Source organism: Leptodactylus fuscus, chromosome 6 (genome assembly GCF_031893055.1).
Source record: "Leptodactylus fuscus isolate aLepFus1 chromosome 6, aLepFus1.hap2, whole genome shotgun sequence".
In the NCBI taxonomy this organism is placed as follows: Eukaryota; Metazoa; Chordata; class Amphibia; order Anura; family Leptodactylidae; genus Leptodactylus; species Leptodactylus fuscus.
Window position 1 is genome coordinate 5,171,224 of NC_134270.1, and position 23,675 is coordinate 5,194,898.

Genomic DNA, 23,675 nt, shown 5'->3' on the forward strand with positions numbered 1-23,675 from the left:
CCCCATGATGATCAGCCCGCAGAACACGCACGTGTGCCTCCATGATGATCAGGCCGCAGAACAGGCACGTGTACCCCCATGATGATCGGGCCGCAGAACAGGCACGTGTACCCCCATGATGATCGGGCCGCAGAACAGGCACGTGCGCCCCCATGATGACCAACCGGCAGAACAGGCACATGTGCCCCCATGATGATCGGGCCGCAGAGCAGGCACGTGTGCCCCCATAATGATCGGCCCGAAGAACAGACATGTGTGCCCCCATGATGATCGGCCCGCAGAACAGGCACGTGTGCCCCATGATGATCGGCCCGTAGAACAGGCACGTGTGCCCCCATGATTGGGCCGCAGAACAGGCACGTGTGCCCCCATGATGATTGGGCCGCAGAGCAGGCACATGTGTCCCCATGATGATCAGGCCGCAGAGCAGGCACGTGTACCCCCATGATGATCGGGCCGCAGAGCAGGCACATGTGCCCCCATGATGATTGGCCCGCAGAGCAGTCACGTGTGCTCCCATGATGATCGGGCCGCAGACCAGGCATGTGTGCCCCCATGATGATCAGCCCGCAGAGCAGGCACATGTGCCCCCATGATGATCGGGCTGCAGACCAGGCTTGTTCACCCCCATGATGGTCAGTCCCCTATACAAGGTCCATAAAGTAAGTACCCCAACACCATAGAGTGTTCCCCATACTGGACTTTAGGCCAGTATTTACTGGATTACTCCGCAGGTAACGGCAGGACATCCTGGGGGGTAATATGTGGCGCCCCCTGGAGGTGGACGTAGACCATAGTGGGGATAGGCCAGTAAAAATCAGCCATGACCTGCAGGTCTATGGGACCCTAAGGTCGCGAGCCCCATAGTAGATGCTGTTGTTACACCTCCGGCTCTCTGACAGGAGGGAATCTCTGCAGCTTTAGACCTGACTGGAGAAGAAAACATCTTGTAATTGAATAGGAGACAAGTAAAGGAGTGAAGCCGAGGATTTACTGGAGATGGGAGGCCTGGAAGGTGTCCACTTGTTTTCCTTGACCACGTCTTCCTTTTGTAACTGTTCACGCCCGGCCGCGAGCAGGGACTTTACTCGTCTTGTCTTGTCTCACGACCTTGTTCTGAATTCTGCAGCTTGGTGGGAGATACCGGAGGAGACACCTGGTGATATAGGCTGCGAGGGCCATAGAGTGATACCAAGGGGTGGGAGAAAGGGGCCACAGAGGGGGCGAGGGCCACAGAGGGGGCGGGGGCCACAGAGGGGGCGGGGGCCACAGAGTGGGCGAGGGCCACAGAGTGGGCAGGGGCCACAGAGCGGCCGAGGGCCACAGAGCGGGCAGGGGCCTCAGAGCGGGCAGGGGCCTCAGAGCGGGCAGGGGCCTCAGAGCGGTCGAGGGCCACAGAGTGGGCAGGGGCCACAGAGCGGGCGGGGGAGTGGGCGGAGACACCGAAGGAGAATGCGGGAGCACCACGACCTGCCCCTAGCCTTGGAACTAAAGACACTAGGTACCCTAGGCCATATAGAATTTCCAAATTACCACAAAACTATCAGGATCCTAGGAAAGTTGGGTAGTAAATAAAATGCGGCCAGCACTACAACTCTGATCAGACTCCTGAACAACACGTGATCTAGTTTGTGATAACCGGCTGTGCAGGTATTTTACTTGGAAAAGCTGGGTGGCACAAAACAATTTGGCTGCCAATAATACTCCTTTCGGGAAGAGGAAAGAAAGTATGAGTCAGGACACTGGAAAAGTTGTGTGGTTTAAAAAACAAAAACAAAACTCAACTTTTCCAGAGACCTGATCAACACCACTGCAAAATGGAAGGTAAGGTATAATTAGGCAGAGTGATCTGGGAAAGCTGGGTAGCAAAACAACATGGCTGCCGCTAGGGGTCCTGTAGTGCTTATACTCAGCTTTCCAAGACCCACCCATCTCTTCCAAGACCTTATCACATTCATGTCAGGGAACTGCAGTGAGAGGCAAAGCAGGGGAATGTGGAGTTATCTAGATGTACCTGGGAAAGCTGGGTGGTAAAATAGTATGGTGTCCACTATAGCCCCTACAGTGAGGTCACTCAGCTTGCCCCAAGTCCTGAATGGCAGACCTACAGTAGATATGATCAGATGTCTTGTAGGGCCATCTGTCCGGGAGCCGCAGCGCTGATCCTAGGGCAGTCACCCAGCTTTCCCAGTATCAAATACAGCTACGGTACCTGCAGTCAGCCTTGGATTAGAGGTATATATATATACCCTTGTGCCCATTACAGACCCAGTCAGGAGCCACCAAACAGAAGTTACGGATCTAGGATTTCAAAGGCTTTGCAAAACTGCCGGAGGGTCGCTGGTACCATGAAAGCGAGCGAGCGCGCGCCAACAACAATAAACGTGCGCTCAGGGAAGCAGGAAGAATAATACAGCCCAAGATGTGGACAATTCACTGCAACCCGCTGCCCGAGGCGCTGGCAGCTGGGGTGTCGCTGCTCCGGTGCTACCAGGCGGCGGGGCGAGAATCTTCTCAGGGACGACACAAATGACTATCTGTGAAAACCGTTCACCAACAAGAGCGCGGCGATGGCGGCCAAAGCAAACAGTCTCCAGGCCGGTCACAGGGCCAGCACAGCAAAGAGGCAGTAATGGAATAAAGATGGCCGCTGATCTAATGTAGTATGGGGCGGCGGGAACCAGAGCAAGCCAGATTTATGGAAAATTCTACGACTTTGGAATACGGTGAGGAATCGCTAGAAGCGGCAACCCTCGGGGTCACAATACACGTACATCGGTGAAGTCGCCACAGGCCGATGCAGAGGTCGCCTATACAGATCTAAGGCTTCTCACAGCTGAGGTTTTGTTACAGTCGTATCCATTCACCCCAATTCTCTGAGCTGAATAGTCTGCACTCCGGGCTGATAGATTTACTGACACATTGTAACAAAGTATCAGCCAGGTCAATAATTTGTGCTGGTCTAGGGCAGTCACAGCTGAGAGGATCCCCGACATGTAGCCCCGCCATCAAGTGTCCTCCGCTGACCGCCATCATAGACTTGACCCTTCCAAAATCCAGCACAAGGTGACTGCTGGGAGAGACGAGTGTGCACATCCCGCCGCCCTCACATGTCATTACACTGTCACTTATAGACACTCACCGAGGTATTTGACAACTTCCCCCTAAAATCACAAATTTCTATCCGAACTTTCCCACGAGAGCAGATGATGGTGGAGGGTCCAAGATGGTCAAAGTGCAGCCCGGGGAAAAGATAGATAGATAGATAGATAGATAGATAGATAGATAGATAGATAGATAGATAGATAGGAGATAGATAGATAGAGAGGAGATAGATAGATAGGAGATAGATAGATAGGAGATAGATAGATAGGAGATAGTTAGATAGATAGATAGATAGATAGATAGATAGATAGATAGATAGATAGATAGATAGATAGGAGATAGATAGATAGATAGATAGATAGATAGGAGATAGATAGATAGATAGATAGATAGATAGATAGGAGATAGATAGATAGATAGATAGATAGATAGGAGATAGATAGATAGATAGATAGATAGATAGATAGATAGGAGATAGATAGATAGATAGATAGATAGATAGATAGATAGATAGATAGGAGATAGATAGATAGGAGATAGATAGATAGATAGATAGATAGATAGATAGATAGATAGATAGATAGTGTCACGGGATGGTTAGAGTCTATACTATAGGCAATGTGTAATATATATTTCATGTGGAATGTATTCTCTAACCTGTTGTATACATCAATGTGTAGTTGGCTGATTCGGGTCTAGTGTGTTAGCACATTGTATGCAAATACCTCTAACTAGTGAGGACCAGTGAGGACAATGGGTGGAGATAATCTGATCAGTGTCTCCAAGAAGATGTTGGACGGTGCATTGTCCATAGTAGACAGGGAGTCTGCTCTCCTTGGTATAGGTGAGGGGGGAAGGATCTGTGACTCAGCCCTTCCCACCCACAGATATAGGTGTAACAGTCTTAGTATATAGTTGTAGCTGGAGTTAGTATGTGTTAGCCGGCCTGTGCACAGCTCTGCAGAGAGCCAGGATTTAGTTACAGGACCAAGGAGCCAAAGCTATCATTGAATTGTGACTTCCGTGGACTTGTTATTACGGTTGATGTGACCGCCGCCGGCTACTAACTTTGTGGATTACAATAAATTGCTGTTGTCTCCCGACCTCTTGCGTCCGTGTTGATTCAAGATATCCTCCGGAGGAAGACGTATACCTTTGCTCCGTGACAACTGGTTGGCAGCGGTGGGATCAACAACGGACAGCGAGATGGACTACAGCAGCTCAGCGATTAATGGAGCCACAACCTCAGAATACAGGAACTGGACTATGGCAAGTCTACAAGTAAGGGCCTGGGAACTAAACCTGAGTTACCAGGGAAGAACGAAAGATCAACTGATCGAGGCACTGGAGGAGATGACCCTGCAAAGCGACCATGAGGAGGGCTGCCCCCAGGAGACTGGAGAGATACGGGAGTGGCAGGTACAGACCCAAAAGAGCAGATGGGTTGTTTTGTATGAGGAGGAATTGGCAGTGCTGGGGCTAGGAGCAACTGCAGAGCAAAGGAGTAGAGCATTACAGAGGGCTCAGGAAACGGAGAAGGAGGAACAGAGAATGGCGCATGAAAAGGAAAGAATGGCGCATGAAAGGCGAATGGCTGAGATAACTACGAGGAATTATAATCAAACGTCGACCCCCAGCCCAACAGTGAGAGAACCACCATATGTCTCCCATAAACACTTCAAGACCTTTGAGGAAGCGGCTGGGGATGTTGATGGATATTTTCAGGACTTCGAACACCAGTGCCGCCTGATGGAAGTCCCAGAGAAGGATTGGGTCCGGTATCTGGTGGGGCACCTACGAGATGGGGCTGCGGAAGCTCTCAGAGCCATGGACCCTAGTGATCAGCGGGACTATGAGGCCATTAAAAGAGCGGTGCAGAAGTATTATGCAGTCACTCCAGAGACCTACCGAGTTCAGTTCCGCTCTTTGTCTTACAATGGGGGAAGCTCCTTCCACATGTTCGCCCACAAGTTGAAGCAAGCATGCAAGTGCTGGCTAGAAGGAGAGGAGGCTGTCACAGTCGATAAGATCCTCCAAGTCATACTTAAGGAACAGTTCTTTTCCCAGTGCCCCGCTGAGATCCGTGAGTGGGTGCTGGAACGGAACCCAGCCACAGTGGAGCAAGCTGCTTCCCTTGCAGATGAGGGCCTGACCATCAAGCCGCAGTGGAAGAGGTTGTTTGCAGAGGAGCGGAAAACTACCACAGTCCGCCAGACACCCTTCAGCCAGCCACCCACCTTTCGTGTCCGGCCTCAGGATTACAATTCCCCCTCTACCCCTGCCCCAGCCCATCGGCCGCCAGCTATGAACAACCCTGTCCCTAGACAACGACCTACTGGAAGAATGCTAGAGCGCAGATGTTTTGGGTGCGGGCGGCCTGGACATTTGCAAGCTAGTTGCCCTGCTAACATGGGGGCACGGGCCACCGTGGCATCCCGGCCTATTCACTACCTGGGAACCACCCCTAGGACAGAAAGTTTGGCCCCATTTCCAGATGACTCCATGAATGACCCATCTGTTCCACCTCCAGGGGTCTATGGGATTCAGCCTTCCGTCACACATCCCGCAAACCTTCAGCGGAAGCACTTGCAGGAGGTCCTACTGGATGGCCGAACAGTTGTTGGATTCCGGAACTCGGGAGCTTTCCTAATGGTAGCGGACCCCCGAGTTGTGCGACCCGAGGCCCTAGAGGAGGGCCCTGGCATTTCTATCAAGTTGGCAGGGGGTACTCGGAGACGTATTCCTAAAGCTACCGTGGAACTCGACTATGGTTATGGACCAAAACGATGCACAATTGGTGTGATGAGCGGGCTGCCGGCCGATGTTCTGTTAGGCAACGATGTTGGAAATCTACAGTGCCACTTTGTGGGAGCAGTGACCCGAAGCCAAGCTCAGAGAGACGCCAACATGGATCCACCGGATTTTCTGCCAGATGCCAGCTCTTCAACCCTTCAACTTTACCATTCAGTACCGCCGAGGGAACCAACACCAGAACGCGGATGGGTTATCCCGGCAGGAGGACATATGAGCTATAGAGACTGATGTGCATTCCCCAATTTACCTGTGTAGGCCAATTGTGTCATGCACATGTTTTGAGAGGGGGAGGGGTTGTCACGGGATGGTTAGAGTCTATACTATAGGCCATGTGTAATATATATTTCATGTGGAATGTATTCTCTAACCTGTTATATACATCAATGTGTAGTTGGCTGATTAGGGTCTAGTGTGTTAGCACATTGTATGCAAATACCTCTAACTAGTGAGGACCAGTGAGGACAATGGGTGGAGATAATCTGATCAGTGTCTCCAAGAAGATGTTGGACGGTGCATTGTCCATAGTAGACAGGGAGTCTGCTCTCCTTGGTATAGGTGAGGGGGGAAGGATCTGTGACTCAGCCCTTCCCACCCACAGATATAGGTGTAACAGTCTTAGTATATAGTTGTAGCTGGAGTTAGTATGTGTTAGCCGGCCTGTGCACAGCTCTGCAGAGAGCCAGGATTTAGTTACAGGACCAAGGAACCAAAGCTATCATTGGATTGTGACTTCCGTGGACTTGTTATTACGGTTGATGTGACCGCCGCCGGCTACTAACTTTGTGGATTACAATAAATTGCTGTTGTTTCCCGACCTCTTGCGTCCGTGTTGATTCAAGATATCCTCCGGAGGAAGGACGTATACCTTTGCTCCGTGACAGATAGATAGATAGATAGATAGATAGATAGATAGATAGATAGATAGATAGGAGAGAGATAGGAGATAGATAGATAGATAGATAGATAGATAGATAGATAGATGGATGATAGGAGATAGATAGATAGATAGATAGATAGATAGATAGATAGATGATAGATAGGAGATAGATAGATAGATAGATAGATAGATAGATAGGAGATAGATAGATAGATAGATAGATAGGAGATAGATAGATAGATAGATAGATAGATAGATAGGAGATAGATAGATAGGAGATAGATAGATAGATAGATAGATAGATAGATAGATAGATAGATAGATAGGAGATAGATAGATAGATAGATAGGAGATAGATAGATAGATAGATAGATAGATAGATAGATAGATAGGAGATAGATAGATAGATAGATAGATAGATGATAGATAGATAGGAGATAGATAGATAGATAGATAGATAGATAGGAGATAGATAGATAGATAGATAGATAGATAGATAGATAGATAGATAGATAGATAGGAGATAGATAGATAGATAGATAGATAGATAGATAGGAGATAGATAGATAGATAGATAGGAGCTAGATAGATAGATAGATAGATAGATAGATAGATAGATAGATAAATAGATAGATAGATAGATAGATAGATAGGAGATAGATAGATAGATAGATAGATAGATAGATAGATAGATAGGAGATAGATAGATAGATAGATAGATAGATAGGAGATAGATAGATAGATAGATAGATAGATAGATAGGAGATAGATAGATAGATAGATAGATAGATAGATAGATAGATAGATAGGAGATAGATAGATAGATAGGAGATAGATAGATAGATAGATAGATAGATAGATAGATAGGAGATAGATAGATAGATAGATGATAGATAGATAGGAGATAGATAGATAGATAGATAGATAGATAGATAGATAGATAGATAGATAGATAGGAGATAGATAGATAGATAGATAGATAGATAGATAGGAGATAGATAGATAGATAGATAGGAGATAGATAGATAGATAGATAGATAGATAGATAGATAGATAGGAGATAGATAGATAGATAGATAGATAGATAGATAAATAGATAGATAGATAGGAGATAGATAGATAGATAGATAGATAGATAGATAGGAGATAGATAGATAGATAGATAGGAGATAGATAGATAGATAGATAGATAGATAGGAGATAGATAGATAGATAGATAGATAGATAGATAGATAGATAGATAGATAGATAGGAGATAGATAGATAGATAGATAGATAGATAGATAGGAGATAGATAGATAGATAGATAGATAGATAGATAGATAGATAGGAGCTAGATAGATAGATAGATAGATAGATAGATAGATAAATAGATAGATAGATAGGAGATAGATAGATAGATAGATAGATAGATAGATAGGAGATAGATAGATAGATAGATAGATAGATAGATAGATAGATAGATAGATAGATAGGAGATAGATAGATAGATAGATAGATAGATAGATAGGAGATAGATAGATAGATAGATAGATAGATAGATAGATAGATAGGAGATAGATAGATAGATAGATAGATAGATAGATAGATAGGAGATAGATAGATAGGAGATAGATAGATAGATAGATAGATAGATAGATAGGAGATAGATAGATAGATAGATAGATAGATAGATAGATAGGAGATAGATAGATAGATAGATAGATAGATAGATAGATAGATAGATAGATAGGAGATAGATAGATAGATAGATAGATGATAGATAGATAGGAGATAGATAGATAGATAGATAGATAGATAGATAGATAGATAGGAGATAGATAGATAGATAGATAGATAGATAGATAGATAGGAGATAGATAGATAGGAGATAGATAGATAGATAGATAGATAGATAGATAGATAGATAGATAGGAGATAGATAGATAGATAGATAGATAGATAGATAAATAGATAGATAGATAGGAGATAGATAGATAGATAGATAGATAGATAGGAGATAGATAGATAGGAGATAGATAGATAGATAGATAGATAGATAGATAGATAGATAGGAGATAGATAGATAGATAGATAGATAGATAGATAGATAGGAGATAGATAGATAGATAGAAGATAGATAGATAGATAGATAGATAGATAGATAGATAGATAGATAGGAGATAGATAGATAGGAGACAGATAGATAGATAGATAGATAGATAGATAGATAGATAGATAGATAGGAGATAGATAGATAGATAGATAGATAGATAGATAGATAGATAGGAGATAGATAGATAGATAGATAGATGATAGATAGATAGGAGATAGATAGATAGATAGATAGATAGATAGATAGATAGATAGATAGATAGATAGGAGATAGATAGATAGATAGATAGATAGATAGGAGATAGATAGATAGATAGATAGATAGATAGATAGATAGATAGGAGATAGATAGATAGATAGATAGATAGATAGATAGATAGATAGATAGGAGATAGATAGATAGATAGATAGATAGATAGGAGATAGATAGATAGATAGATAGATAGATAAATAGATAGATAGATAGGAGATAGATAGATAGATAGATAGATAGATAGATAGGAGATAGATAGATAGATAGATAGATAGATAGATAGATAGATAGGAGATAGATAGATAGATAGATAGATAGATAGATAGATAGGAGATAGATAGATAGATAGATAGATAGATAGATAGATAGATAGGAGATAGATAGATAGATAGATAGATAGATAGATAGATAGGAGATAGATAGATAGATAGATAGATAGATAGATAGGAGATAGATAGATAGATAGATAGATAGATAGATAGATAGATAGATAGATAGATAGGAGATAGATAGATAGATAGATAGATAGATAGATAGATAGATAGATAGATAGATAGTACTCACTGAGTCCAGGAAGCACAGGTATCTCCCGGCGCTCTGCTTTATTGCCTGATTTTTTGCATAACCAACTAAAAGAAAGAAAACCACACAATCATTAGCCGCTTACTCACATGGCGCTGGCTTCTCTATCAGTGTTGTACAGGAGGGCGGTCACATTTGGGTCACTTATATGGATGGACACTTTCTATATTTCTCCATCAGACGCAGACGGGTGACCTCTGTATAATGTGAACGCTGCCTTAGAGAACTTAAAGAAATAAAATACCAAAGAAATTCACCTGATATTAAAAACTGACATAAAAGAGAAGACACTCAGCTCGCTCAGGGTCCTGACACTGCCTTGTGGAAAGCTGGGTGACACAATAGGTCTGCACCGGATCCTTCTCACAGCTGCAGATTTGTTACTATTGGAGTCTAAACTGCTACAATGTAACAAACCATCAGGACAGAGGACGGGTCGGCCCCGGGAAGAGTTCGGTGGCCACAACTCGGAGGAGACGGGTAATACACGACCAGCGCTGGGAAAAAGCCGTATCCTGAATATACAAGAGCCGGAGCGGGATCTGAGGTCACCGGGGCAGATACGGGAGCCAGGCGACCTACGTGGAACAAGCGTCTTATCTGCCCGCGCCCAGCGACTATTACAGGTCAATATTTACCCCTGATAGCCCACAGTGCCCCAATCAGGACTCGGAGGCCACAATGTCAACAGGAGGCATCAGTTCCCAGGAAGGTTTATCAGAGGGACGAAGGGTTGGGGGCAGGTCTGATCCTTTCCCATAGATTATTACAGGTTATCTGCTCTTATAATGGACGGGGTGAAGAATAATTCATGTTTAGAGTTCATGTCCATGACGACAGGAGGAACAACAGAGGATAAAACGTATCACATAAGCAGGACAATACAGAAACTATACGGCGACGTGTCACACGAGGCCGACCTTAAAGGGGACGTCCACCTCGGAAAAAACAGACTATAGCTCTTCCCAGAATGCCGATCACCAGGGTGGGCTCTAGTCAGACACAGCACGAAGATTTCAGCTCCGAAGCCTAGAAACTATGAAGGCAGCGCTGGAGGATGAAAGGCTGTAAATGGGGATATCCAGGACTAGAAAGGAATGGGACATACCATTGTTACTAGACCGGGGGGGAGCACTCGAAGATTAAAGTGCCAACCAACTAATATCCGAGGACGCCAAGAGTCAGACGACCGCCGATCTCATACGGATAACATAGGCCAAGGCCCCACGTGGCGTCTCGCAGCAAAAAAGTGATACGGGAAAACCGCAACCGTTTTGGAAAGCGCTGCGTGTCCGCACGACGTATTTTCCTGCAAAGATGGGATTGGATCCACTGGTGAATGTAAAACGCGTGGGGAGCAAAATACGAAATTAAAAATCCTTTTCCAAATTTAATCCCCAAGAACAATCACCTGATTTCCCTCGAAATCGGTCGATCGTCCCAGAAAGCAACCAGTCGAGCATTCTCCTTACAGTGGCCACTACAGGCTGCAGGTGGTATTACATGATGTCCATTCACATGATAATATAAGGTTGGCTCGAGTCCTTCAGTAAGGGAGACATTACAACAGAGCAGGGGCCCCCCTCAAGGGCCCGCTCTATGATCTCCCTAATAATGCACACAAACCCCTTAAAGGGATCCTATCAGTCAGACAAAAAATTTTTCTAGGTACCATGTCGGAATAGCCTTAAGAAAGGCAATTCGTCTCATACCTTTCGTCATCTTCTCCGCGCCACCGTTCGCCTACAATCCCGGTTCTTGTCGGTATGCAAATTAGATCTCTCGCAGCACTGGAGGCGGCCCCAATGCTGCGAGAGAACTCTCTCCAGCGCCTCCTCAATCTTCGTCAGCAGCGTCCTCTTCAGCCTCTTCTTCCGGCGGTGGCTTGTAACTTCTAGGCCTTGGGCAGAGCAGACTGCGCATGCCCAAAGGCCATGAGAAAATGGCCACTTGCACAGCACTGTAAGCAACCATTTTCTCGTGGTCTGTTGGCATGCGCAGTCTGCTCTGCCCAAGGCCCGAGGCCTAAAAGTTACAAGCCACCACCAGAAGAGGCTGAAGCGGACCGAAGATGGAGGCGGCGCTCGAGAGAGCTCTCTTACAGCATTGGGGACGCCCCCAGTGCTGTTTGAGTGCTGCGTTCCGCCCCCAGTGCTGCAAGAGAGCTAATTTGCAGACCGAGAAAAAACGGGATTGTAGGCGAAAAGTGGCGCGAGAACACAACGAAAAGTAGGAGACAAACAGCCTTTCTTAAAGCTATCCCGACGTGGTACCTAGAAAAAATTGTGTCTGACTGATAGAATCCCTTTAAATTATTTAAGATGGTGCTCACACAAGACAGATCGCTCTGCAGGCACCAATAGGGGGAAATCAGGAGCTCACTGCATACAGTCTATACATAGAACTCTGTAGCACCACTGTACGCAGTGAGCTCCGGAGCTCCCCCAAGGGGTGGCTTCAGGTAACAAGAATTCAACTATAGCTATGCAGAGGGTTTGGAGCTCTGTATCAGAAAAAAACTTACTTATTCAGATGTCAAAAAGAGTGGACATTCCCTTTAAGAGTTGTAGGATTAGGCATAGATGATTTACTTTCCAGAAATGATGAAATTAACCCACATTAACCCTTCTCGGTCTGAACTCTTGCTGACACAGAAGCAGTTAATCATGGCCGCACTCATACCTTGGTGTTTTTGGCATCGGTCGCCCCCCCCCGAGACAGCGCCGATAACATCACTCCATCTGGTCTCTATTAATTCAGCAATGGCTATTTTTAGATGGACCGTTGTTCACACCTGAGGGCATCGACGCTGGGAAAAAGGACGCCCACCGGGGATCGCCGACATACAACCGTAGTTCACCACGAATAGCGCGTTTCCCATGGCCCGGATTTACAAAGCGCCGATACCCTACCCCGCTTCATTTCCTTCTATGACAAAATAAAATAAATAGTTTCTTTGAGGAAAGTTCTCGCTACTTGAGGCGATGAAGCGGCAAATTTATTAGATCTGCAACTTCTTCTGAGAAGGGGCATTAGTGGACGGGAGTCGGATCAAAGAGGGAAAGACGGAAGGAACGGAGCGGGAAGAGGTGATAGAAAGGAACACGAGAAAAAAAAAACCCTATAACAGAGAAAATGTGCCGTGTCAGTCTTTACTGCAGTGCTCACATTCTATTCATGGACGGATTGTGTCATTGCCTTTACTTTGTACATACGGATTCATAGCAAACATATTCATGATATCCGGGGAATATACAAGGGAGTGGCATATAAAAGAACCTGGACGATGATAAATGAAGATGTGTCATGGAAAGGGTTAATCGCTTTTACAGACAATGCAGCTCCTATAAGACGCGGCCTCCTCCTTGTGACACTCACATGATAAAGAAGAGACAAAACACTTTAAAGTTAAAGCTACAGCCCAGATCATATGATGGGGTATTACATAAAGATAATGGTCTCAGAGATGGAGCGATAGCCGAACGCTGGAGGAGATTTCACCAAGGAAGAGGAAACGGCTGTGAAATGTGGTGGTAAAGTAACCCAAAGAGCAGAAAGTATCACTGAGGTCAACTGTAACTGCACCAATATACAGGGAACTACTATATATACCAATATTATACAGTGTAGGAAACATTCCAGGATTATACTCCAGAGCTGCGCTCAGTATTCTGCTGGTACAGTCACTGTGTACATACATTACATTACTTATCCTGTATTATACCCCAGAGCTGTGCTCACTATTCTGCTGGTACAGTCACTGTGTACATACATTACATTACTTATCCTGTATTATACTCCAGAGCTGTGCTCACTATTCTGCTGGTACAGTCACTGTGTACATACATTACATTACTTATCCTGTATTATACTCCAGAGCTGCGCTCACTATTCTGCTGGTACAGTCACTGTGTACATACATTACATTACTTATCCTGTATTATACTCCAGAGCTGCACTCACTATTCTGCTGGTGCAGTCACTGTGTACATACATTACATTACTTATCCTGTATTATACTCCAGAGCTGCGCTCACTATTCTGCTGGTACAGTCACTGTGTACATACATTACATTACTTATCCTGTATTATACTCCAGAGCTGTGCTCACTATTCTGCTGGTACAGTCACTGTGTACATACATTACATTACTTATCCTGTATTATACTCCAGAGCTGCGCTCACTATTCTGCTGGTGCAGTCACTGTGTACATACATTACATTACTTATCCTGTATTATACCCCAGAGCTGAGCTCACTATTCTGCTGGTGCAGTCACTGTGTACATACATTACATTACTTATCCTGTATTATACTCCAGAGCTGCGCTCACTATTCTGCTGGTGCAGTCACTGTGTACATACATTACATTACTTATCCTGTATTATACTCCAGAGCTGCGCTCACTATTCTGCTGGTACAGTCACTGTGTACATACATTACATTACTTATCCTCTATTATACTCCAGAGCTGTGCTCACTATTCTGCTGGTACAGTCACTGTGTACATACATTACATTACTTATCCTGTATTATACTCCAGAGCTGCGCTCACTATTCTGCTGGTGCAGTCACTGTGTACATACATTACATTACTTATCCTGTATTATACCCCAGAGCTGCGCTCACTATTCTGCTGGTGCAGTCACTGTGTACATACATTACATTACTTATCCTGTATTATACTCCAGAGCTGCGCTCACTATTCTGCTGGTGCAGTCACTGTGTACATACATTACATTACTTATCCTGTATTATACTCCAGAGCTGCGCTCTCTATTCTGCTGGTGCAGTCACTGTGCACATACATTACATTACTTATCCTGTATTATACTCCAGAGCTGCGCTCACTATTCTGCTGGTGCAGTCACTGTGTACATACATTACATTACTTATCCTGTATTATACTCCAGAGCTGCGCTCACTATTCTGCTGGTGCAGTCACTGTGTACATACATTACATTACTTATCCTCTATTATACTCCAGAGCTGTGCTCACTATTCTGCTGGTACAGTCACTGTGTACATACATTACATTACTTATCCTGTATTATACTCCAGAGCTGCGCTCACTATTCTGCTGGTACAGTCACTGTGTACATACATTACATTACTTATCCTGTATTATACTCCAGAGCTGCGCTCACTATTCTGCTGGTACAGTCACTGTGTACATACATTACATTACTTATCCTGTATTATACTCCAGAGCTGCGCTCACTATTCTGCTGGTGCAGTCACTGTGTACATACATTACATTACTTATCCTGTATTATACTCCAGAGCTGCGCTCACTATTCTGCTGGTGCAGTCACTGTGTACATACATTACATTACTTATCCTGTATTATACTCCAGAGCTGCGCTCACTATTCTGCTGGTGCAGTCACTGTGTACATACATTACTTATCCTGTATTATACTCCAGATCTGCGCTCACTATTCTGCTGGTGCAGTCACTGTGTACATACATTACATTGCTTATCCTGTATTATACTCCATAGTTGCGCTCAATATTCTGCTGGTGCAGTCACTGTGTACATACATTACATTACTTATCCTGTATTATACTCCAGAGCTGCACTCACTATTCTGCTGGTGCAGTCACTGTGTACATACATTACATTACTTATACTGTATTATACTCCAGAGCTGCACTCACTATTCTGCTGGTACAGTCACTGTGTACATACATTACATTACTTATCCTGTATTATACTCCAGAGCTGCACTCACTATTCTGCTGGTACAGTCACTGTGTACATACATTACATTACTTATCCTGTATTATACTCCAGAGCTGCGCTCACTATTCTGCTGGTGCAGTCACTGTGTACATACATTACATTACTTATCCTGTATTATACTCCAGAGCTGCACTCACTATTCTGCTGGTACAGTCACTGTGTACATACATTACATTACTTATCCTGTATTATACTCCAGAGCTGCGCTCACTATTCTGCTGGTGCAGTCACTGTGTACATATATTACATTACTTATCCTGTATTATACTCCAGAGCTGCACTCACTATTCTGCTGGTACAGTCACTGTGTACATACATTACATTACTTATCCTGTATTATACTCCAGAGCTGCGCTCACTATTCTGCTGGTACAGTCACTGTGTACATACATTACATTGCTTATCCTGTATTATACTCCAGAGCTGCGCTCACTATTCTGCTGGTACAGTCACTGTGTACATACATTACTTATCCTGTATTATACTCCAGAGTTGCGCTCACTATTCTGCTGGTGCAGTCACTGTGTACATACATTACATTACTTATCCTGTATTATACTCCAGAGCTGCGCTCACTATTCTGCTGGTACAGTCACTGTGTACATACATTACATTACTTATCCTGTATTATACTCCAGAGCTGCGCTCACTATTCTGCTGGTGCAGTCACTGTATACATACATTACATTACTTATCCTGTATTATACTCCAGAGCTGCGCTCACTATTCTGCTGGTGCAGTCACTGTGTACATACATTACATTACTTATCCTGTATTATACTCCAGAGCTGTGCTCACTATTCTGCTGGTACAGTCACTGTGTACATACATTACATTACTTATCCTGTATTATACTGCAGAGCTGCGCTCACTATTCTGCTGGTGCAGTCACTGTGTACATACATTACATTACTTATCCTGTATTATACTCCAGAGCTGCGCTCACTATTCTGCTGGTACAGTCACTGTGTACATACATTACATTACTTATCCTGTATTATACTCCAGAGCTGCGCTCACTATTCTGCTGGTACAGTCACTGTGTACATACATTACATTGCTTATCCTGTATTATACTCCAGAGCTGCGCTCACTATTCTGCTGGTGCAGTCACTGATATTATTACATTTGTTTCCTGCTGTTTTTGCCATTTCCAGTATTTGATCTCTAAACATTGCTGAAGTTTATTTTATAACTCCATAAAGTGATCTGTAAAACTCCTGAGTCAGTGAAAATCACAGCGCTGGACACCTGGTGGCTGCAGGAGGAGGAAAAATCTGAATATGTGACTGATGGAGCCTTGATTCTCTTTTTCCAGGCATGTTGAAAATTGGCAAACTGCCAATGTGGATTAAAGGTGTTTGCCCATGTCACTTTGTCTGCACTGCCTGGAGCAGATCAGATAATATGCAAATGTATATACACACACTGAGGGTTAGTGTGTTTACACAGAGAGATAACAGCCCTGGCTTTCTCAGAAGGCAAGATAAGAGCAGTGTAATATAGTATGTGAACATAAATTCATAACAGTCGTGAAGCCATGTCATTTACTGGGATACAAAGTAGCCGATGTGTTAATCAAGGTTACAATCTACAGTGTTGGCTAAAAGTATCGGCCCCTGCAGTCCTGTCAGATAATCCTCGGTGTCCCCAGATAATGATTACACAGCACAGACTCTTATATAGTATATAAGTGACACAGGGTATATACAGTATAAGTATCGCCCCCTGCAGTCCTGTCAGATAATCCTCGGTGTCCCCCAGATAATGATTACACAGCACAGACTCTTATATAGTATATAAGTGACACAGGATATATACAGTATAAGTATCGCCCCCTGCAGTCCTGTCAGATAATCCTCGGTGTCCCCAGATAATGATTACACAGCACAGACTCTTATATAGTATATAAGTGACACAGGGTATATACAGTATAAGTATCGCCCCCTGCAGTCCTGTCAGATAATCCTCGGTGTCTCCCAGATAATGATTACACAGCACAGACTGTTATATAGTATATAAGTGACACAGGGTATATACAGTATAAGTATCGCCCCCTGCAGTCCTGTCAGATAATCCTCGGTGTCTCCCAGATAATGATTACACAGCACAGACTCTTATATAGTATATAAGTGACACAGGGTATATACAGTATAAGTATCGCCCCCTGCAGTCCTGTCAGATAATCCTCGCTGTCCCCCAGATAATGATTACACAGCACAAACTCTTATATAGTATATAAGTGACACAGGGTATATACAGTATAAGTATCGCCCCCTGCAGTCCTGTCAGATAATCCTCGCTGTCCCCCAGATAATGATTACACAGCACAGACTCTTATATAGTATATAAGTGACACAGGGTATATACAGTATAAGTATCGCCCCCTGCAGTCCTGTCAGATAATCCTCGGTGTCCCCCAGATAATGATTACACAGCACAAACTCTTTGGTAATATCTTCAGTTATTTTGCTTGCAATGAAAAAACACAAAAGAGAATGAAAAAAAAGTCACATCATTGATCATTTTACACAAAACTCCAGAACTGGTGCGGACAGAAGTATTGGCGCCCTCAGCCTAATACTTGGTAGCACAACCTTTAGACACAATAACTGCGCACAACCGCTTCCGCTAACCAGCAATGAGTTTCTTACAAGGCTCTGCTGGAATCTTAGACCCTTCTTCTTTGGCAAACTGCTCCAGGTCCCCCCTGAGATGTGAAGGGGGCCTTCTCCAAACTGCCACCAAGAGATCTCTCCCCCTCCCCCACAGGTGTTCTATGGGATTCAGGGCTGGACTCATTGCTGCCACTTTACAAGTCTCCAGGGCTTTCTCTCACCACCATTTTCTAGTGCTGACCTGAAGTGTGTTTTGGGTCCTTGTCCTGCTGGAAGAGCCCTGACCTCTGAGGGAGACCCCGCTTTCTCACACTGGGCCCTACATGATGCTGCACAATGTGTTGGTCGTCTTCAGACTTCATAATGCCATGCACACGGTCAAGCAGTCCAGTGCCAGAGGCAGCAAAGCAACCCCAAACCATCAGGGACCTCCGCCATGTCTGACTGTAGGGGGCGTCTTCTTCTCTTTTTCTCCTGTAATCTGTATGTTGAGGCCTTCTCCTACTTTTGTCTCCTCTGACCAGAGAACATTCTTCCAGAACGGTTTTGGCTTTCTCAGGTAAGTTTTGGCAAACTCCAGCCTGGCTTCTGTCTGTGGGTAAGAAGTGGGGTCTTCCGGGGTCTCCTACCATACAGTCCCTTCTCATTCAGACGCTGACGCTGGATAGTACGGGGTGACACTGTTGTACCCTCGGACTGCAGGGCAGCTTGGACTTGTTTGGATGTTAGTCGAGGTTCTTTATCCGCCATCCGCACAATCTTGCGGTGAAATCTCTGGTCAATGTTTCTTTTGCGTCCACATCTCGGGAGGTTAGCCACAGGGCCATGGGCTTTACACTTCTTACTGACACTGCGCACGGTAGACACAGGAACATTCAGGGCTTTGGAGATGGACTTGCAGCCTTGAGATTGCTCATGCTTCCTCACAATTTTGCTTCTCAAGTCCTCAGACAGTTCTTTGGTCTTCTTTCTTTTCTCCATGCTCAATGTGGTCACACAAGGACACAGGACAGAGGTGGAGTCAACTTTAATCCATTTCAACTGGCTGCAAGTGTGATTGAGTTATTGCCACCACCTGTTAGGTGCCTCAGGTAAATAACAGGTGCTGTTAATTACACAAATTACAGAAGCATCACATGATTTTTCAAACAGTGCCAATACTTTTGTCCACCCCCTTTTTTATGTTTGCTGTGGAATTATATCCAATTTGGCTTTTTGACAATTCTTTTTGTGGTTTTCCATTGAAGACAAATTACATGAAGAAAATACCAAAGAATTTGTGATTGCAATCATTATCTGGAAGAACACGAGGATTATCTGACAGAACTGCAGGGGTGCCAATACTTTTGGCCAACACTGTATCGATGTGCCACATTTCATTCAAATCCGTTCGGCCGTTTTTGCATGACTGAGGAACAAACATCCAAACACACACATTTACATCTATAATATTAGTAGGATAGAAGTCTACAGACAGACTGACAGAGGCAGCTGCATGATGGACACTTCACCAGATGAGGCCGGGGGCGCCGCTTGTAAGAAGTCCATGGGCAATAAGTAACAACACAAACCACTGATACAGCTGTACAGGAGTAAATATATACAGGAGGTCGCGCACAATCACTATATACAAGACACAGGAATATCAGCAAGAACATCTAATACAGGAATGTATAGAACATTTCTTAAGAACCGTAATGACTGTCCAGGGAGTAGAGGGGCGGACGGGGAGATTGGAGGAGACGCCTCAGGTGCCAGAGGCAAGAAATATGGAGACTAAAGCCTTTAAAACGGTTTATATTAGAAAATCAGAAGGAAACTGCCAAAAAGAAGAATAAATGTCTGCAGACGGGTCAGCACAGGGGCAGAAGAACAGTACAGTACTACTAATCTACTACACCAGCAGAATAGTGAGCGCAGCTCTGGAGTATAATACAGAATAAGTAATGTAATGTATGTACACAGTGACTGTACCAGCAGAATAGTGAGCGCAGCTCTGGAGTATAATACAGGATAAGTAATGTAATGTATGTACACAGTGACTGTACCAGCAGAATAGTGAGCGCAGCTCTGGAGTATAATACAGGATAAGTAATGTAATGTATGTACACAGTGACTGTACCAGCAGAATAGTGAGCGCAGCTCTGGAGTATAATACAGGATAAGTAATGTAATGTATGTACACAGTGGCTGCACCAGCAGAATAGTGAGCGCAGCTCTGGAGTATAATACAGGATAAGTAGTGTAATGTATGTACACAGTGACTGTACCAGCAGAATAGTGAGCGCAGCTCTGGAGTATAATACAGGATAAGTAGTGTAATGTATGTACACAGTGACTGTACCAGCAGAATAGTGAGCGCAGCTCTGGAGTATAATACAGGATAAGTAATGTAATGTATGTACACAGTGACTGTACCAGCAGAATAGTGAGCGCAGCTCTGGAGTATAATACAGGATAAGTAATGTAATGTATGTACACAGTGACTGCAACAGCAGAATAGTGAGCGCAGCTCTGGAGTATAATACAGGATAAGTAATGTAATGTATGTACACAGTGACTGCAACAGCAGAATAGTGAGCGCAGCTCTGGAGTATAATACAGGATAAGTAATGTAATGTATGTACACAGTGACTGTACCAGCAGAATAGTGAGCGCAGCTCTGGAGTATAATACAGGATAAGTAATGTAATGTATGTACACAGTGACTGCACCAGCAGAATAGTGAGCGCAGCTCTGGAGTATAATACAGGATAAGTAATGTAATGTATGTACACAGTGACTGCACCAGCAGAATAGTGAGCGCAGCTCTGGAGTATAATACAGGATAAGTAATGTAATGTATGTACACAGTGACTGTACCAGCAGAATAGTGAGCGCAGCTCTGGAGTATAATACAGGATAAGTAATGTAATGTATGTACACAGTGACTGTACCAGCAGAATAGTGAGCGCAGCTCTGGAGTATAATACAGGATAAGTAATGTAATGTATGTACACAGTGACTGCACCAGCAGAATAGTGAGCGCAGCTCTGGAGTATAATACAGGATAAGTAATGTAATGTATGTACACAGTGACTGTACCAGCAGAATAGTGAGCGCAGCTCTGGAGTATAATACAGGATAAGTAATGTAATGTATGTACACAGTGACTGCACCAGCAGAATAGTGAGCGCAGCTCTGGAGTATAATACAGGATAAGTAATGTAATGTATGTACACAGCGACTGCACCAGCAGAATAGTGAGCGCAGCTCTGGAGTATAATACAGGATACGGGTCGTCTGCTCTGTATACATATTCTCACTGAAGTTTTGTAACATAAAAAACAAAAACATCCTAAAGATAAAATGCTAAGCCGCTTCCCAAAACCCCAGCTGAATATCCTCCCGCTCCTAAGATACGGTCACAGGAATAATATTTGGATTTCCAGCCTGGTAATTAAGTTCTGACCACATCTGGCAGTTTGCGGCGGCCATGACAGCTGTGTCTGAAATCCAAGCTCTAAATAACAAATAGACGACTTCTCCGGGTTACAGAATACGTCTCGGCCGCTCCTCGCACCGGGAAGGTTTAGATATTCTGGTTAACTTTTTTTCTTCTTTTTGCGGAAGGAAAAAAAAAGCGGTGTGTGTCCCGCGCCAAGCGGATTTGCATTCAGCGCGGCCTTCTTAAGATGGAAGGGGAAATGGGTTGCTATGGTGAGGGGCTTAGTAATGCGAGTTCCATCAGTTATTAAACATTCCAAACGCGGCTGGAATGAGGAGCGACCCCATCGTCTTACCAGCGACTCCCGTTTCGCGCATATTTCGAGTCCAAATAAACACACATCCCTGGTTAAGCCGTTTGAGGTATTGCAGGAGGAATGCGGAGGACTGCCATAAGTCATGCACACGCAGGAACGCCCCAAAAAAACGGGGGCAAAACAGCAGCACAAGGTGAAAAGAAAGGAGTGTTCCTGTTCGGGATCTTGGGCCACAGATTTATTCCACGTACTGGACCGCTAAAGTGCCCATGAAGGGGTCAGCAGAAGCCCCGCCCCTCCAAAAATCAGAAGAACAAGTGAAGCCGCACATGTATAACTGTAACGTAAGGAAAGTGTTTGCAAGTTTTCAAGACCTCTGCTTGTTGTCAGTGACTGGGAAGAGTCCTGTCTATTCTCTGTGGTGATAATCGCAGCTTATTACTTTGCGGTGTCCAGTCTATAGCCTGACAATATCCTGGAAATAGATGAACTAATCTTTGTATCGGTCCCTGATATCAGTCAGCGTTCAGATAAGTCTTGCGGCATCTAAATTGAAAACCAAGCACAGCGCCGTACATTGTCTAGTGGTTGTTCTTAGTATTGCAGCTCATCCCCATTATGTCAATGAAACTTGGAAGCTGATGAACCATGGGACTGACGAAGATCATGGATTGAAGATTATCAGGGGTCCTACACCCGGGCCCCCCACCGATTAACTGTTTGATGAGTGTTACCATCACAAGTGCACTGTACAGGGGCTGTGTTTGGTATCACGGCTCAGCCCATTGACTGGAACGCACCAACCACGTGATCAATGAAGCCAAAAGGCCCATGAAGCAGCGCCAATTGTTGGATCCCTACTGATCTATCCATTACAAATTGTTAGATAGGTAGGTAAGTAGATAGATAGGGCTAGAAATCTGCAGGGTAGCTAGGGAAACAGGGAGGGGGTGTGAGAGAGGGATCATGGGAGTTGTAGGCTAGGACAGCAGGAAGCTAGGAAAGCTGGGAAACAAATGCAGAAGATCCCAGAGAAAGCCAGAAATCAGTCAGCACACGCTAAAGGGATTTGGGTACAATTATTATCCCGCTAATAACACTAAAATACCTTAAAAAAAAAAATCCCCTTTAATACTGCAGATTGATACAATGTATCTGTGCACATCTCACATTTAACATTGGCTAGGCCGGATACAATTGTAGCAAATATTCAGCTGTGAGCAGTATTACTCATCAGGAGTTTCGAATCTCTAAGTATTCTCATTCACTGACAGCAAGCAGAGAGATCAGTAAAATTATAAACAATTATAATCGGTGTATGACAGATCGGGACCCGGACCAATGTACAGACCTGGGGCCCCGATACTCTACAGCTGGTGAAGTATCACGGTGTCCATACCCTGCTAAGATGAAGTGAACAGAAGCGGGATGGGGGGGCTCATCTCAGGTGTCCTAGTCATATGAGCACACGTCATCTTGGGATGCATCATCCAACTACAACACAACAGAGCGCCACATATGTCAATGGCCAGAGCAGTCACGGCAAACATCAGCCAGTACTTCTGCCACAAGTGCCCAACACAACTACACTGCAACCGATGGCTGGAGCCGCAACCTTCATGTCTGTCTCTCCGGGCCTGGACCGCGCTCACAAGAGCCAGTTCTCAGAATGTCCTGTGTATTGTGTTACATCTGGCATCGCTATCACAGCAGCTGTTGTGTGTGTTATGACTGCAGTCTGGTGTCCGCGTGTGCAACGACTACACGTCCAATTATATAGACCCGCACTGCAAGGAGGGGAGACTGGAAAGACAGGGACGTCTACACATACCAAAATCTGCTAA

General features: G+C 44.5%; 1 protein-coding gene across 2 annotated transcripts in view; it reads right to left on the reverse strand.

Annotated features, from left to right (window-relative positions):
• QTGAL (queuosine-tRNA galactosyltransferase) overlaps nucleotides 1–23,675 on the reverse strand; it is a 187,135-nt gene that overhangs the window by 146,987 nt on the left and 16,473 nt on the right. For both annotated transcript variants that reach the window (XM_075278159.1, XM_075278158.1), the window contains exon 5: nucleotides 9,708–9,772. In XM_075278159.1, coding sequence (XP_075134260.1) covers nucleotides 9,708–9,772 — 65 coding nt within the window. The remainder of the gene's footprint in view (nucleotides 1–9,707; nucleotides 9,773–23,675) is intronic.